Consider the following 16089-nt stretch of genomic DNA (forward strand, 5'->3'; position numbering starts at 1 on the left):
TTGTATTTTGTCAAAATGATCAAAATATCTTTGCTGCCAGTGGTTAACTCTTTATCTGTTTTGTTTCAGGTGAGAAAACATCCGGCTGTATTGAGCACTGGATGGTCAGTCTTGAGGGACACGTCATCTGTGAGGGCATACAGCCAACTTTCTTGACCGGTCTTGCTGTTGTGTTTTCCACATTCTACAGCTTCAATCTTCAATATCAAGAAGAAGCCGCATGTACACTCGAATTCATTCAAAGGTATTGTTTTCACAACAATAAACTCTGATAAAACTGGTAAGGTTTAACATAGTTCAGTACTATAAAATATGTAATATGTAAATATGTTTTATAAGAACAAATAGACAGAATGCCTATGCTAGTGGGTCACCATTGTTGCAATGTTGCTGCTATTTCTCACTCAATGTAGGGCCTAAAGCAGGGGTCACCAAATGGCGGACCGCGGTCCGGATCCGGACCCGAACGCCATCCTGTCTGGACCCAATCACATTCCTGATTAATTGGATACGGACCCAAATGCCAAAAACATTTTTTAATTTTTACGGGAGACAAAATTTTAAACCGGAGCATTTACTTCAGGGCTCCTGAAAAAACACTCCGTGATGAGTGTTACGTTCGCCCCCCGCTCAACAACTTACGTTCGACAATCCCCCCCCCCAAACAACTTACGTTGGCCAACGCCGCCCCGGACCTCAGGTCAGAGCTATCTGCCAAAATTGGACCGCGGAAAAATATAATTGATTACCCCTGGCCTAAAGTGTTCAGTTTATTGCAGCCTCTTGACCACTCTTGCAACGTGCAATTGTTTTGATTTAATTATTTATAATTAATGATTTATCTATGTTATTTTATGTATTTTAAGTGTTGTTGCAACAACTTAAAGAAATGACAATTTTCTAATTTAATTTGGTTTATATTACATGAATTAACCGTATAGGACATGTACACTACATCAAGGCTTAAGTTTTAACGGCAGATCAGGGCCCGTATTTATCAAACTTCTTAGAGTGGAATTTTGGACTTAAGTGCTGAAAAATTCTTAGATTTGCTCCTACTCACAGAGTTAAGTGTAGGTGCTAGTTATCAAAACTCTCAAGTATAAGAATCACTCTTATTCTCCCGAAAAGTTAAGACTGCTCCAGAGGACTCATAAGTTGTTAAGAGTTGCCACTAGGGGGCTGAGATGGCACTGAAAAGACAGAGACGCGTGCGAACCTTCATTTTAGGTACATATTTCAGTTTTATGTATAAATATGCACAATAATTAGGCATTAAGATAAGCATAGGTTTAAATTTTTTTTGTTCTTCCTTTCATTTTTTTCGTGCAAGAATGTAATATTCATGCTGCGATTTTATTACTTTAAGCTTTGACGTCTGCCTTGTCAATTCTTGTATGTCATTTGGGAGTGAGTCCTCTGCCAGACGTCCTTCAGACGCCCACTCTTCCTCCTGCCAGACCTCCTTCAGACGCTCACTCTTCCTCCGGCCATTCATGAATTGAGGTGTTTGGAAGTGCTGTCAAAGAGGGAGGGGCAGATGGAGAATCTGCGCTCAAGCCAGCACGGTCGGGAGCAGAGGCGTAGCGCAAAATTCTGGGGCCCCACCGCAAGAAGGCAATGAGGAGGCCCGTGTGTGAGCTAAAATCTCGCGAGCGACCGTAGCGCGCGACCCTGCGCGAGTGGTGTAGGCATTTATACTTTCGCGAGCGTCACTGCAGTGTAAATATGGCTTTGCAGTGTTGTCTGAAACGATACGTTAACAAATACGAGCCTCTTGTAATTCCAGGACGAAACATGAGAGAACGTGAAGACGTTAAGATTGGGCGTTTTGAAAATAAACAACCATTAAATAATTTGATAAAAAGCGAATAATTTCGAGTATATGTATAAATATTTAACTAAGTTTAACGTGCTGGGAAATATTGAAATGGACCTTGAAAGTGATGTACAAATGCTTTAATTCCACCTTGTTAAGGTGTATGAACCCTGCAAACATGACTTTGTTCATCGCGTGCGAAGTTACAAAATTCGAGAGGTGCACGACCTCGCGAATCGACAGCGCGCGAGGCCCTCGCGCACGGGCGAAGCCACAGCGATTATGTCATTTTCGCCGCGCAGACCCTCAAGTATAAACCAGGCTTAAGCGTGGGGGAAAACATTAACATCACCCAGGAGGATGACTAAACAACAAACTCGTCCTAAGGCGGGGCCCACCTGTGTTCGGGGCCCCCCCGCAGTGCGTGCCTTGCGTGCCCCTCCCCTACGCCAGTGGTCGGGAGCACGAGCAGCTTCTTTATTACTGACGGATGCAATAATTTTGAAGTGACAATTAGCATCACAGTGTTTGTGTGCAAATCTAAATAAATGATAAAAACTTTGAGATATGTTTTAGAATTTCATTAATCCAGGATCCTGAACCCCCTCCACTCCACAGATCACCACAGTGTTTCCCCCCATTATTCGCTGCACCACCTCACAAACTGCGCTAAGAGGCTTGCCCGGTGGTCCTCCGCCTGAATATGATTCAATTAGAATGTATGCAGTATCCAAAATAAATCAGAGAAAATATATGAACAACAAAAGAAAGAAGAGAAAATTATACATACCAGTGCGTGTCACATAGGACTTAAAGGTAGATATGAAATCTCTTTTTATTAGGATTATTTATTAACTACGTAAATACTAGGGGTGGGCATAGATTAATTTTTTTAATCTAGATTAATCTCACTGAAATCTTGAAATTAATCTAGATTAATCTATATTAAAATGGCTCATATGCGTGCTACCCAAGTAATGACTAAAAGTCAGTTTTTGAGATAGGGTTTCTAAATACAGAGGGTGCATTAGACCAGGGGCTCATCTCCTGTTTCCAAAATGCATCAATGACTGCTTGAGAAAGCTGTTCTACTTTGATACTTGAAGAAAAAAAACATGCTCAATAAAATGTAGGCTACTCGTGTTCAACGGTTTATTCAGTTAAACATGAATTTGTAAGCCTACATATTGTAAATTAAAAGGGGTTGATAACATGTTTATTCAGCTAAACATGATATTTGAAATGTAAGCCAACATTTAGTACATTTAACCTCACGGATGTAATTTGGGGGGGACTTTTTCAAAAGTCGGTTTTGGTCCTCTGCAGTTTTAACGGTTAAAAAGAAATATTTAAATAGCAATGAATCTAGCGCTAGGACCATGCAGAAAACGACCGCTCCGAGCTCCGCTCCGGCAACATTTTACGTTTCTAAAATGAATTTTCCATGAAGCAAACCTGGCGACTTCGTGGCTGCATCCATGTAAACACACGTATGATTTGTAATTCACAGGTTTGAAAACTCGTTCTCACCCCTACTGTGCCATTTGGTTAGGAATACAGCCGAGCTAAACTATCAAGTTGAAAGTCATCATAGTTTGCTTACCCATTTTGACCCAGTTCCCAACCCAACTTTAAGAATAGATTAACGGCGATAATTTTTATATCGGCCGATAAGAGTATAAAATTAATTAGCGCCGTTAACGGCCCACCACTAGTAAATACGCTGTATTATTTCACCAAATTATGACTGCAACATTATTAAGTTAAATGTGAAGGTATTTCAAAATTTTCTGAATTTTATCTTGACATTTCTCAGGAGATATTCTTGAACATGAAATCTGATCCAGTGATTGGTTCTTGCAGGGAGGTTTGAAACGACGTCATCCTGGATCATCTTTGCGGCACAGCCAGGTGTCGTAAATCAGCTCTGAGACTGACACTTAAGAATTACTCCTACACTTCGCGTAAAGTGAGACTGAGAGGCTTGATAACTAACTTTTAGTCTCAGCTTTTAACTAAGAATTATTTTAGACATAAGTCAATTCTTAGCAGCATTCTTAGGAGTAATTCTAAGAAGTTTGATAAATACGAGCCCCGGGCTGGATGACGTCGTTTCAAAACGGTTTGCTTGGTCAAGCCTTGACTTGAACTGTACTTGTCTTCTTCCATTTTCTCACAATGTTTCTCACACTGTAGACTGAAAGCTGAAATCTCTGACATAGCTTTCTGTATCCTTCCCCTAAACCATGACGGTGAACAATCTTTGTTTTCGTGCTGATGGGATTGTGCTGATGCTGGCCCGCCTGAGGCCCACCGCCTGCACAGAGGGGACTGAGGCTGCTTGGCCGGGGAACAGGAGCCTTGACTGTTGCTGTGGAACTGTGGAACCACCCTGCGACCACGGACTTGTGTTAACGAGCCGCCCAATGGAGGACGGGTTCCCTTTTGAGTCTTGGTCCTCCCGAGGTTTCTTCCTAATCCCCACCCTATAGGGAGTTTTTCCTCGCCACTGTGCCTTTGGCTTGCTTATTAGGGATCTGGACCCATACGATTGTAAAGCTGCTTTGTGACAACGTGTGTTGTGAAAAGCGCTATATAAATAAATTTGACTTTGACTTTTCAGGTCATTTGAAAGTTGTTTTGAATCTCCCATGCTGCGACTCTTCAGAGAAGATGCAAAGAGGAGAAAAACATACAATTGCCACCCTTAACTACCCTTACTCATAATTGGAGTCACCTCTGTATGGAGGTCAAGGGTCACTGAACTTACTAAACCAAATTTGAGTTCCAATAATTAGTTCTAAAGGTTTTGAAATCAATAAAATGACAACAGTGCCCAAACTTATGCACCTGCCTATTTTTGTTTAGACAATCATATAAAATTCATTTCACCTCTCAAATATCACTGTGTTTGTCCCCTATATGATATATTTAACTGAATTTTTTTTATCCAAACATTCAATGATTTATAAAGGTAAATCAGGAAAATTAACAAGGGTGCCCAAACTTTTGCATCCCACTGTAAGTCCCTCACACGAATGCCTTTTTCAACTCTATTGTTGTTCTTACCATTTTCCTCTTCTGCTTTTCTGCAATGTCTTTCTTGGGACCCATGTTTTTTTGTCTAAAACAGTACAAAAAACCCATTGAACAACAACGCCAACTAGTGGCATCTGACCGAAGCACAAACTGTATTTTGTTTACAAAAGTCCCATGAGTTGGGTCGGATTCTGAAATTTTGTTCAAGTTCCAAGACAAAATTTTCTCGAAATTTAGCGTCGAACTCCGAATATGTTGAGTACTGAGGCGGTCGAGTTCTGGGGTTCCACTGTATATGAATGAGCCATCATTGACAGTTGGCAAAAAAAATAAAGGAGTAATGTGTGAACTCCCCCCAGTGTTTTGCAACAAGCTCTCACAGTAGGTCAGCTTTTTTTTGCCTTCACCTCATTTTCTGTGGTCACGTCCATCATCAGGTGGGAAACACAGAAGGACTCATGGCCTCCCTGCTCCCAAGCTGCTGGGGAATTAAAACACTAACGCGTATTTCAAAGTTATTTCCAAAAGTATAAGGAGATTATTTCAAACGGAAAGCCTGGACTAAAAGTACAATTGGGGAAATTTAATTAAACAGGTTAAAAGAAATTATTACTCATCAGAAATGGTACTTGTTTTTAGCTATACCAAAACACTCAAATATTTCATGCCTTGTGGGGACTGGAAATACAGGTGCTTTCTTTTTGGCATCACTCTGCCCTTATGACTCAATACTCTCAACACTGCAATGGTAAATGCCTTTGTGTTCCTGTTTTGAAAGGGAGCAGACAGAGCTCAGTGTCTCCGCATCTCTTCCCATAGTCTGGGACAAAGGAAGAGACATCTACAGGGGGAAAACATTGCCCTGTCCATTTTCAAGGTGCTTGAAGAACAACATTTACAAGCATGTGGTGCCCTGCTGATAAGTGTGCCAAACTACAAGGAGCAGCTCTGTGCTGTGGGAGGGAACTGGTTGGGGCTTATGTGGGATCATACTGACCTACAGCTGAGTGCTTGTATAGGAGCTATTACTACAACTGTCCCTTGCCATGACTCCACTACTACACCTGCCACACCTGTCCTCACCATCACTCCCCTCACTATCATGCTACTGATGCCTGATACCAAGGGAAACAAGAACAAATTTATATATATTTTTATATATTTATATATATATTGATATATTTCTGCAATTTCACTTTGAGTGACCTTTAGCTTTGACTAGTGTTTATGTTGGGCTGACACCAGTGCTAAAGGCATCACAAAGTTCCTTGTGCTCATCACTCTTCTGTGAAATGTATGAGCATATGTGAAGCATGCTTCTCACGTACATCCCTAACAACACAACTGACACAAGTAACAACCATTCCTTTTGTGCTCATAAAGCAATTAACTGATAAAAGCCTGGACAACATCACTGAATCACTGACTCAAAATCTTCTATACTTGTTTACAGTCTTTTTGCTTCCTTTCAACTCCTTTTGCTCTTTTGTCATGGTGTGACAAGCTGCCCTCTCAGCTAGCTCACCTGTGCTAATGCACTGATGCCGATCCAGTCCCCATTATATCAAACACACTTAATTCCACAATAATGAACATGAAAACAAAAACAGACGCGTCATTTCTCATGGCTCTTCCTGCAAATTAGGCCTGTGTTGAAAAAATCTATTTTCCGATTCAGAATCGATTGGCATATGATGATCTGATTATCGATTCGTATGTCCAAAGATCGATTTTTTTTAGTGAACTTTTACCCCCGCCTCGTCACTGAATTCACGCAGGCGTGCTCGGTCTAACTAACTGTAAAACAACTTGGCGTCGGACAGTGCCGGTAACGACGATAGTCAAATCGGAAATCTAAAAACAGAAGGACAGTTTATCCAGTGTCAGTGACTATTTACAGTTAGTCCGTGTCACTGACCGTTTACCCAGTGTTTTTACAGTTTTAAAAAAGTTTTAAATGTTCTTGTAACGTTGGGCGCAAGGCGATGGACGAGACAGAATCCTTTGCACTTTCCAAATCGTTACGTTTATTACATTTACCGAAGCGCAGACAGCACACATAAAACACGTTTACATAGAACATGTGTGACTCAAACAACGACGAGCACAGGACGCTGCGCGAGCGCAAATTAAATAGACAAACCACATAAACCCCACGTGATTACGAGACGAGCCACAGGTGAGGACTATCACAAGACGCACCCGCACTCACGGAGATACACCGACATAGACGATTAGACGCAGACGACGTTAACACGCCCAAAACGGAGGGGTCGGGGACCGTAACGTGAGAGTTCTGTTCTTATATTCTCACTTTAAAGAAAAATACACGTTTACATTTTATACTTTCAGTTTATTAAGTGTGAGCACTTTTAAAATAAAAATGCATTTGGTAGCAACAGCTTTTGGGTGAATTCTTAATTATTTCAATCATAATAATAATGCACTGGTTAGTGTCCCAATAGGAGCCCACTGTTGCAGATACAGACACCTCAAAGATGTCCTCTGTTTATTGTCCTGGATTACCTTTCTTGAAGGTAGATTTATGATGACGCTTTTCACCAGTCTTCCAGCCATCAGTAACTACCAACTACCAGTAACTATTTGCTGATTAATATCGATATAATACTAGTTTTAACATGTTGCTTCTGTACACAGTCAGGAAACAGCTCAAATACATTTTTAATAACACTAAACCCCGAATTGGATCGAATCGATTAAATCGGATTAAATCGAAAAAAATCTATTCTTAATCTTCAGAATCGGAATCGGATCGATTCTTGGAATTTGAATCAATACCCAGCCCTACTGCCAATGCAAACTATGGGCCCACCTCACAGGAGCACTCCTTGCATGGCCGGTCCTACAGGCTTTTAGATGCAACCAGACACTGAATGTGCGATCCTTCAGCATCTGCGAGCTGGTACGAAGCATGTGCGTGTCAGTATGCCGAGGACTGGAGACTCCTACTGCTGGCTCTCCACTGCGTCAACCAAGCAGAGAGTTGGCATATGCCATGCGGTGCATACAAATATGACTTAGGCAGTCTGACAGCTTCCAGAGGGGCTGCTCACACACTGCGGAGGACCAGAGCCTTTTGATGTAGGCATATATATGAATATATTGAGGTATCAGGACCACACTATTCCATAGAGTCAACAAACTGTTAGGTTGCATGCATTCAGCATTTCAATTGTGCATCATGGAAGAGAGAAGCATCTCCTGCAGCAATCTCCCACACTGCCGTGTTAACTCCATGATTCTGTTGAAATATATGGGTGTTGATTTAAGACTGAAGATTTTACAGCATGCTGAGGTAGCAAGTAAATGTTTAGTGTCAAACATAATTTGCTGTAAACATTACAGCAATTAATAAACATTAATTTGTATCTAATGTGGATCAGACAGTTGCATACATAATAGATTGGCATTATTGCCATTTGCATGGTATAGTAGAATTGATCGATTTCCACATACAGACACAAATTGTTTTCATTAGGCATCATAAATCATCATTACTAACTAGCAATCCATTGTCGTATATCATGTACAATGATGTATTGAGTTGTCATTGTCAGCTTTGACACACATACCTGAGATGACTGAATATACCAATAAATCACAACGGATGTTGACAACACTCATATTTTCCACCAGGTTCTAGGGTCACACGTCTCTGCTGGATGACACACCTGTGCCAGCTTTCATATCCACCAACACTTTCTGCAAATTCCCCTGCCTAGAACAACTGCGGGCATTGGAAGCAAAATTGGAAATAAATATTAAAAATAAAAGCTTGGAGGGAAAATCTCCATACATATTCTCAAGGTTGCCTGCAGAATAATTACTACTATGAAAGGAGGGGGAAAACAGAACCCCATTACATGAGCACATCTCATTAAAACAGAAACTCCATTCTGTTTATTTTTTTTTAAGGATTCACATAATGTGAGACTAAGTGCGACCAAACAAAGTCAGGGGTGTGGGGTGAGGGCTCAGGAGGGCTCTGCACATGCTTGCTCACTACAACTGTAATTATAGAGCTAATATGGGGCCACTACTACTAATCACAACAGACCATCCGTGGCCCATTTCAATATGTTCAGCTGGCAAAAACATCCCCCGGGGGGCTCGCAGGATTTTCAGAATATAGCTAGGAGGAGCAGCGGAGTTCTCCTATCTCTTCTGAAGACCTCTTTGGGACTTGGCATACATTAATATATTTTAAAGGGCACACAGATTAGGAGGTGGTAAGGAGTAAATGATGAATAGCATTGGTACTTTGCCGCAATTAGGTATATATAGAAACTCAGAAAGAATCTCAAGACTTGCATTTAAGAAGCAGCTCTGAGAAGCAGCGGACATTAAAACTGGCAAGTATTACAGTGCATTACAGGTGCAGCACGTCCTGCCAAATGAATAGCAGAGGATTCCCAAGTATAATTGACAAAGTAGGAAAACCAAATTGACTTGACATTGGAACAGGTATGAACCAATTCAGAGGTAGCAATATTACTACTCACTTCCTGTGCAGTGGTGAGATAAATGATGGGCTCAAGCAATCGCCTTAGCAACACCCCCCACCCACCCGGCGAATGTAAGAGGAGAAAGACAGACAAATACTTACCCCAACAACTACACAACTGACATCAAGCACAAACAAAACAAATGTAGATGCTTAACATATTTAAGCTGCTCTATTGTTCCGTCATCCGATAAGGAAAGAGACTCTATAGAAACTGGTCTATAATGTCATCATGTGCGGTATGGAGATATTTCACTTAAGATTTTTAAATCTCACTGTCACACACACACACTGGATTGGAGAGATCAAGCCCTGTGGCTTTAAAGAAAGGTCTCACCCCACACAGTGAGAATGTCAAATGAACACACATCTAAAATAAAATCATACGACAGAACCACCTGGGTTTCCACAAAGAAATACTTCTCTGCGGCACCTCCACACAATAAAATGCCACTGAGTGGTCCTTTTCAATAAGACCAAGAAAATATAGAAGGGGGAAAAAGAGTTGCTTCTGAATTAACTCTTAGATTAACAGTCACCTAAGGGAAATTGCACCTTTGAGTTGCACCATATGTTAATGGCTGGAGAACAGAAACTCGTTAAGACCATCAAAGTGAATAACAAAGGAATGGAACATCCAAATCTGAATGGTCAATCTTTCTGTTCACTTTGTGAGCAAGCAGATCCCCAGGTGAATGCAAAGAATATTGCGCTGGTTGTAAACTTTAATCAAGACTAGCTCTGTCTGGCTATGAAAGATTCTGAAAATTGTGAAAGGAAAGTAAAAAAAACTCTTAAGTCTTGTTTTGGAAGTCTTTCACTTTAATCTGAAACACTGTAAGCTTCATGTAGTACTGTAAACAAATTGATCTGATATGCTCTTGTAACATCAAGTATAGGACACCATAAACCTGCAGTGTGCTCAGGAAGTGGTTGTAGCAGTTTAAGTCTCCAAAAGAAAGCTCCACAAAGACTGTTCTGCCCCTTCATCTCCTGCATGTTCTCTAGAATAAAAGCTTCAACTGACCCACTTGCCAAGACCTATATCATAAATGCATGAGCCCAGAAACATTTACAGATCCACACACGCATGCCAACACTCACAATTTCAATAAAAAGAAAACAGCCATGTGGATATCTCAATTGACCTTTTTGTTCTGTCTTTTCCCCCATCAGTATAAAAGGTTAACAAAAACAGAGAGAAACTGGCCTAGGACTACAAAGTCATGTCATTAATCATTACTGAGTGATGAGCTCTACAGAGTAATGTTAAAGATGAACTCTTTGCACTGCACTCTCCTGTGTCTGGGAATGTCAGAGACTCCTGCACGCACGCACACAAGAGCACGCACACACACACAAATATCTCCCTTTCTGTCCCTTTTCCGTCTCCAACAGCACAGAGCTGTCTTATTATTCATCCTGCATCTCCAAGTGTTAGCTCCTCGCCTGGGAGTTTTTGCAGCTTTGGAATTAACGGTCCAGCACATGCTCATGCACCCATCCACACATGCACGCATGCAGGGGCACAAGCCTCCGCAGCCAACGTTCCAAATCTCCTACCTGTAGCCCTCGTCTCCTCAGAATGCTGGACTCGTCCATGCTGAAGAGACAGAGTACTCCCTCCCTCTCTCTCTCGCCTTGCCTGTCTCACCAGTTGAGAGCCATGCTGCTGCAAACAGCCTGCGCTACTGGCGTCAGAGTCCTCCGGGCACACTCTGTCTGATCTTAGCAGCTGCTAAACACTTACATCAGAACTTATCTGATTGGAGGGGGCAAGTCAGCTGACACAGTTCCCCTCTCTTCTGCTATTCCCTCTCCCCTGGAAGTTCATGACAATGTGGAGGCATGAAGTATGCATATGTGTGTGTGTGTGTGTGTATGGTGGAGGACAGTAAGGGAAGAAATAGCAGGAGAGAGTAATAAAGAGACAGTGTGAGAGAATGTGAGGGAGAGAGCGGTGAGTGACAGAGGTAAAGGTTTAAGGATCAAGAAAAAGAACAAAAGTAACAGCAAGACAATGGGACAACATGGAAAAAAGATCAAGATGCAGAGAAGTAGAAAGAATGAAAAAGAAACAGGGAGAGAGAAAGAAAAAAAGTCCAGAGATGAGAGCCAGGCTGTGTTTATGCTAGTTCAGTCCAAGAGGTCACAGGGCCAGTGATTCACTTCCTCTTCAGGAGGTACACTCTCAGGCGCCTAAAGTGCCTGCACAAAGGTTGTTGGGTGGGGGGAGGGGGGTTGGCAAGGAAATCCTGTCCCACATTGTTCTGCTACAGTAAGACAATGCAGCTGGCATCCTGTCCACACCACCACCTTCTGTCAATAGTGCTGGTGAGATGCACGGGACATATCGAGCATGCAGCCACTAGTGCCTCTCTGGGTCCTGCTGATAAGGGCTGCAGTGTGAAGGTCAGCAGGCGGAGATGAGAGTGACCATGACCAGGCCGGCGAAGAGAGAGCGATACACAGACAGGCTTCAGGTGACTCGGAACAGCTGGACCTGAAGTACTTCCCGCAAAATTACTGAGAGGACTGAGAGGGGGGTGGGGTTTTGGGGATCATCTAACAAATATGGTCAGGGGCTGCAAAGCACAACAGCATGTCAGCACATGGCAGATATTGCAGGCACTACGCAAATGTCAAGGTTAGCATACAGAAATGACTTTAGGAGTTTCTCTCCTGGCTACTTATCTGCTAGTATAAGTTAAATATTCCACATATTTGGACAGTGATGAACATCTTTTCTAATGAAAATTGTCATGTTGTAAGTCATATGATGAGGGATGCAAAATACAGAATGACTGCATGCCAAAAACGAATCAACTCTAGGACTATGTATCCCACAGAAATTGGGTTTGATTTCATATCAAACCAATAGTTTTTTTGTTGCTTCTTTGGTGACCTCCAAATGTTTCACCACTGCCATGCAGCAGTCATATTGGAATCACAGTATTTGCATTTAGAAAAATAAGAAAGCATTCCCATCCACCAATTTCACAGTTTACTTGAGTCTGGCTCTTTTTCCACCCTGTAACACACACACGCGCTCACACACACACTTTTTGCTAACACACTCTTATTCACTGTCTCTTTCCTTCACGAGACTGGAGTCAGTGAGCATGCACACAGAGACTGAATGGAATATTTAGAGTAATCCATATCGAGGCTGAGGAGAGATGAGGACGGCGGTGCGAGGGAGGTCACGCTGACATGTCATTTGTCTGTTTCAGAAGTGCTCCCAGCAGAGAGCAGGAGTGCTCCCAACACAGACTCTGCGTCTGCCGCTCATGCCAGAGCATGTTCAAGGAAATGGTTTTTGACAAGGGACTACTGCACAGGTTTCAGAGAGCTGAACTGCCTGGAAATGACTTTGTGAGCAAAAGTGGATCTGCAGGGAAAGCTGGGCTGGAAGGATGGGGGTTGGATGGAGGAGGTGGTCAGTAGCAGGACTAAGGCAAGGCATGTGTCCTATCACAAGTGAAGCATAGGATAAATGACCAGTGCCTGAGAGCTGGAGGGACTGAGCGGGGTCAGGATGAGGCATGCCCAGTGCAGAATAAGATGGTGCTGGAGGGCTTCTCAGCACAGGGTTTGGATGGAAATGATGGGTTCCATCGAGGGTGATGGGGAGTGTTCCCATGAAGAACGTGGTGGAGATGGGCAGAAAATGAGAAGAGGAAGAGAGAAGGATGGGAGAGAGGAAAAGGGCATAGAAGAGAGACAGGGCTTAGATGAGCAGTGAGGGCCTGTGGTGAGGGTTGATTGAGTGACCTGTGGGGTCAATCTCTGGCCTGAGCTCATCTGAGGTGAAGGAATATGAGCTCAAGGCCTGCAGAGCATACCCACTCTCACAGACATGCGCACCCACCGACCTGAATCCATACAATATCTAACCAGACCTGATACCACCTTACCTTTCTTATCACATCAAACAAGATGTGTGCACATCTTATAGCCTCCAGATGTGTGTAGCATCAGCAGGACATCCGTGTGTGAGCTCATGGAACCTCACAGTCCAGAAGAAATGAAACAGTCAGGTTCAAAACAACAAAATGATACATCAGTAGCCCAGCATTCAAAATGTATACTGCATAAAAAAATTAAGTGAACACAAAACAACACATTCTAGATCTCAATTAATAAAATCTTTATTACATCATGGAATGCATTGAGAACAAAATTGCATAAAAATTATCAATGTAAATCAATATTATTATCATATGGAGGTCTGGATTTAGAATCATACTCAAAATCAAACCGGAAATCAAATGGCAGGCTGATTCAACTTCCGTGGAAATTCCTCAAGACAAGTTAAAATGAGGCTCAGTAGTGTGTGGCCTTCACGTGCCTGTATAACCTCCCTACAATGCCTGGGCATGCTCCTGACGAGGCGACGGATGTTATCCTGAGGAATCCCCTCCCAGACTTGGATTAAAGTGTCAGTCAACTCCTGGACAGTCTGTGGTGCAACATGGCATTGGTGGATGATGCCCCAGATGTCCTTGATTGGATTCAGGTCTGGGGAACGGGCAGCAGAACATTCTCCATGGCATCTCCAGACTCACGTCATGTGCTCAGTGTGAACCTGCTCTCTTCCATGAAGACCTCAGGGTGCCAATTGCGAATCTGCCAGTCTTGGTGTTCTATGGCAAATGCCCATCGCCCTGCACGATGTTGGACTGTAAGCACAAGACCCACTTGTGGACGTCGGGCCCTCACACCACCCTCATGGATTCTGTTTCCGACAGTTTGAGCAGAAACATGGATATTAGTGGCCTGCTGGAGGTCATTTTGCAGAGCTCTGGCACTGCTCCTCCTGTTCTTCTTTGCACAAAGGAGTTAGTGGTCCTGCTGCTGGGTAGTTACATTGTGTTTTTTAAGTGTTCCCTTTATTTTTTTTGAGCAGTGTATATTACATCCAAACAAATTACTGCATGTTTTTAAATCTGATGTTTCTCTCCCAATTCTCCTCATTTTCAAACTGGAAATAAAAACACTGGTGTCTTTTGCCTGATGTTAATACGTCTTAGTAGAAAGCATTTTAGCAGCTAGGTGAGTTAGTCAAAGGTGGAAAGTCTCCAGTGTCTCCACTTCATCAGAGTGGCAGCACCTATTTAACTTCTGTCTGCCAGTGAGAAGAGTAACATGAAATGGTACTCTCATGTATTTTCCCGTGTCATCTCCTTCATATGACCCTTCTATGGAGAGTCACGGGTGACATGAAAGGACATTGACGGAGTACTAAGGAGGAACACAGAGGAGAAACAGCTTCAGAAGCCAATATATCAAACCTGCCCACTTCCTCCTCAATTAACCTGGAAAATACCAATACAGGTAATTAAAAATTAAGACAATTAAGACAAAATGTTCCAGGCAATGGACTCATATCAAACAGTGAAATTGCTTTAAATTCTCGCAGGCAAAAAAAGGTTAAGTGATAGAAAGCTTTATTTTCACAAACAAAAAGCTGACAAAGTCTCACCACCCATGGTGCACATGCTGTGGAATCCACTTTAAGGTGAAGAGTTTGTGCCGCTTTCAGCAAAGGACATCTCTAGCTGCCATAATGAAGGAGGACTCAGGCACAAAGGCAAACATCAGGATTATGACTTTTTATCTCCATATCTGCCCACTGGGGAGACTGTATTGATTTCCTGTCACAGCTAATCATGCTCAAGAGAGATGGGGCAGCAGCGACACATTCTGCTGAAGGTTTTTATTCTGATCCGAGATCAATTTTGGGGCTCTTACAATCATGTGGGTTGGGATTTGTGTGTGAGGGAAACTGATTCTGTGTCAAGTGTAAAAGTCTTCTTCTCTGCTACACTAGCCTAGGGGGATGATATCATGCAGTCAGGGGATGGGAAAGGACAAAGGGCCTTTGAGAAAAGTCCTGTGACAATGGCTGGGTTGGTATGAGATCTTTAACTGTGAGGAGACAGAAGCTGTGTGTCTATGAAATGTTTGGGGGATTTACCCCCAATGGCTCACTATCTGGTGAGAAATAAACTAAGTGACCAAACAAATATGTGAAATATGAGGCATTTGAAAGTTCAGCAGAGAGGGCAGTGGAGTGGAACGAAAAATTTCCAGCAGAAATGCAGAAGAATACATGATGTAGTCAATAAGATATTTAAGTTCATGTCAGTCATTAAAATGTTCAATTTCCAGATGGCTAAAACCATAATGAAATACACGATCTGGTATAAACTAATGCATGAATGAGTAAAATTACTAATTTAGTAAACAATTATCTGTTAGTTCAGAGCTTCCAGGGGTCAGGGAAGTATCCAGATTTCTTCCAACATGCTAGCAAACAGCTAACAATATTCAACACAAGATCCAGGGAGACACCTCTACTCTTAACCAGTGCTTCATGAGTTAATTTGCATCATTAAAAAGAGCAACTTAATCTTAAAAAAGGCTCCCCAAGAGAAAACTGAATGATCTCTCACAAGCACCTGCCATGACATGAATGAATAATTTTGTTGAAAGTGTTAGTTTGTAAACTGTTACACCAAATGAATACTCTGAACAGCATATAACTGCACCCCAATAACCATATTTAAAAGAAAAAAAAAAGGGGGGGGGGGGGGGGGTCAGTCTTTCAAATAATTTCTGCAATGAAAACATTTCTAATACCAGCCAGCCTAGCAGGTCTCCTGGGAAAATGTGACATGATGGAACAGAGTATAACAGTCCT

General features: G+C 42.3%; 1 protein-coding gene across 5 annotated transcripts in view; it reads right to left on the bottom strand.

Annotated features, from left to right (window-relative positions):
• Positions 1-16089, bottom strand: part of mast4 (microtubule associated serine/threonine kinase family member 4) — a 170165-nt gene that overhangs the window by 88067 nt on the left and 66009 nt on the right. For 2 of the 5 annotated variants that reach the window (XM_077012057.1, XM_077012053.1), the window contains exon 1: positions 10947-11105. The exons of the other annotated variants lie outside the window; for them this stretch is intronic. In XM_077012057.1, the coding sequence (XP_076868172.1) occupies positions 10947-10985 (39 nt within the window). In that variant the 5' untranslated portion in view covers positions 10986-11105. Of the gene's footprint in view, positions 1-10946; positions 11106-16089 lie in introns of those variants that run through there. 5 annotated transcript variants of the gene reach the window in all.

This window comes from Brachyhypopomus gauderio, chromosome 7 (assembly GCF_052324685.1).
Source record: "Brachyhypopomus gauderio isolate BG-103 chromosome 7, BGAUD_0.2, whole genome shotgun sequence".
Taxonomy (NCBI): Eukaryota; Metazoa; Chordata; class Actinopteri; order Gymnotiformes; family Hypopomidae; genus Brachyhypopomus; species Brachyhypopomus gauderio.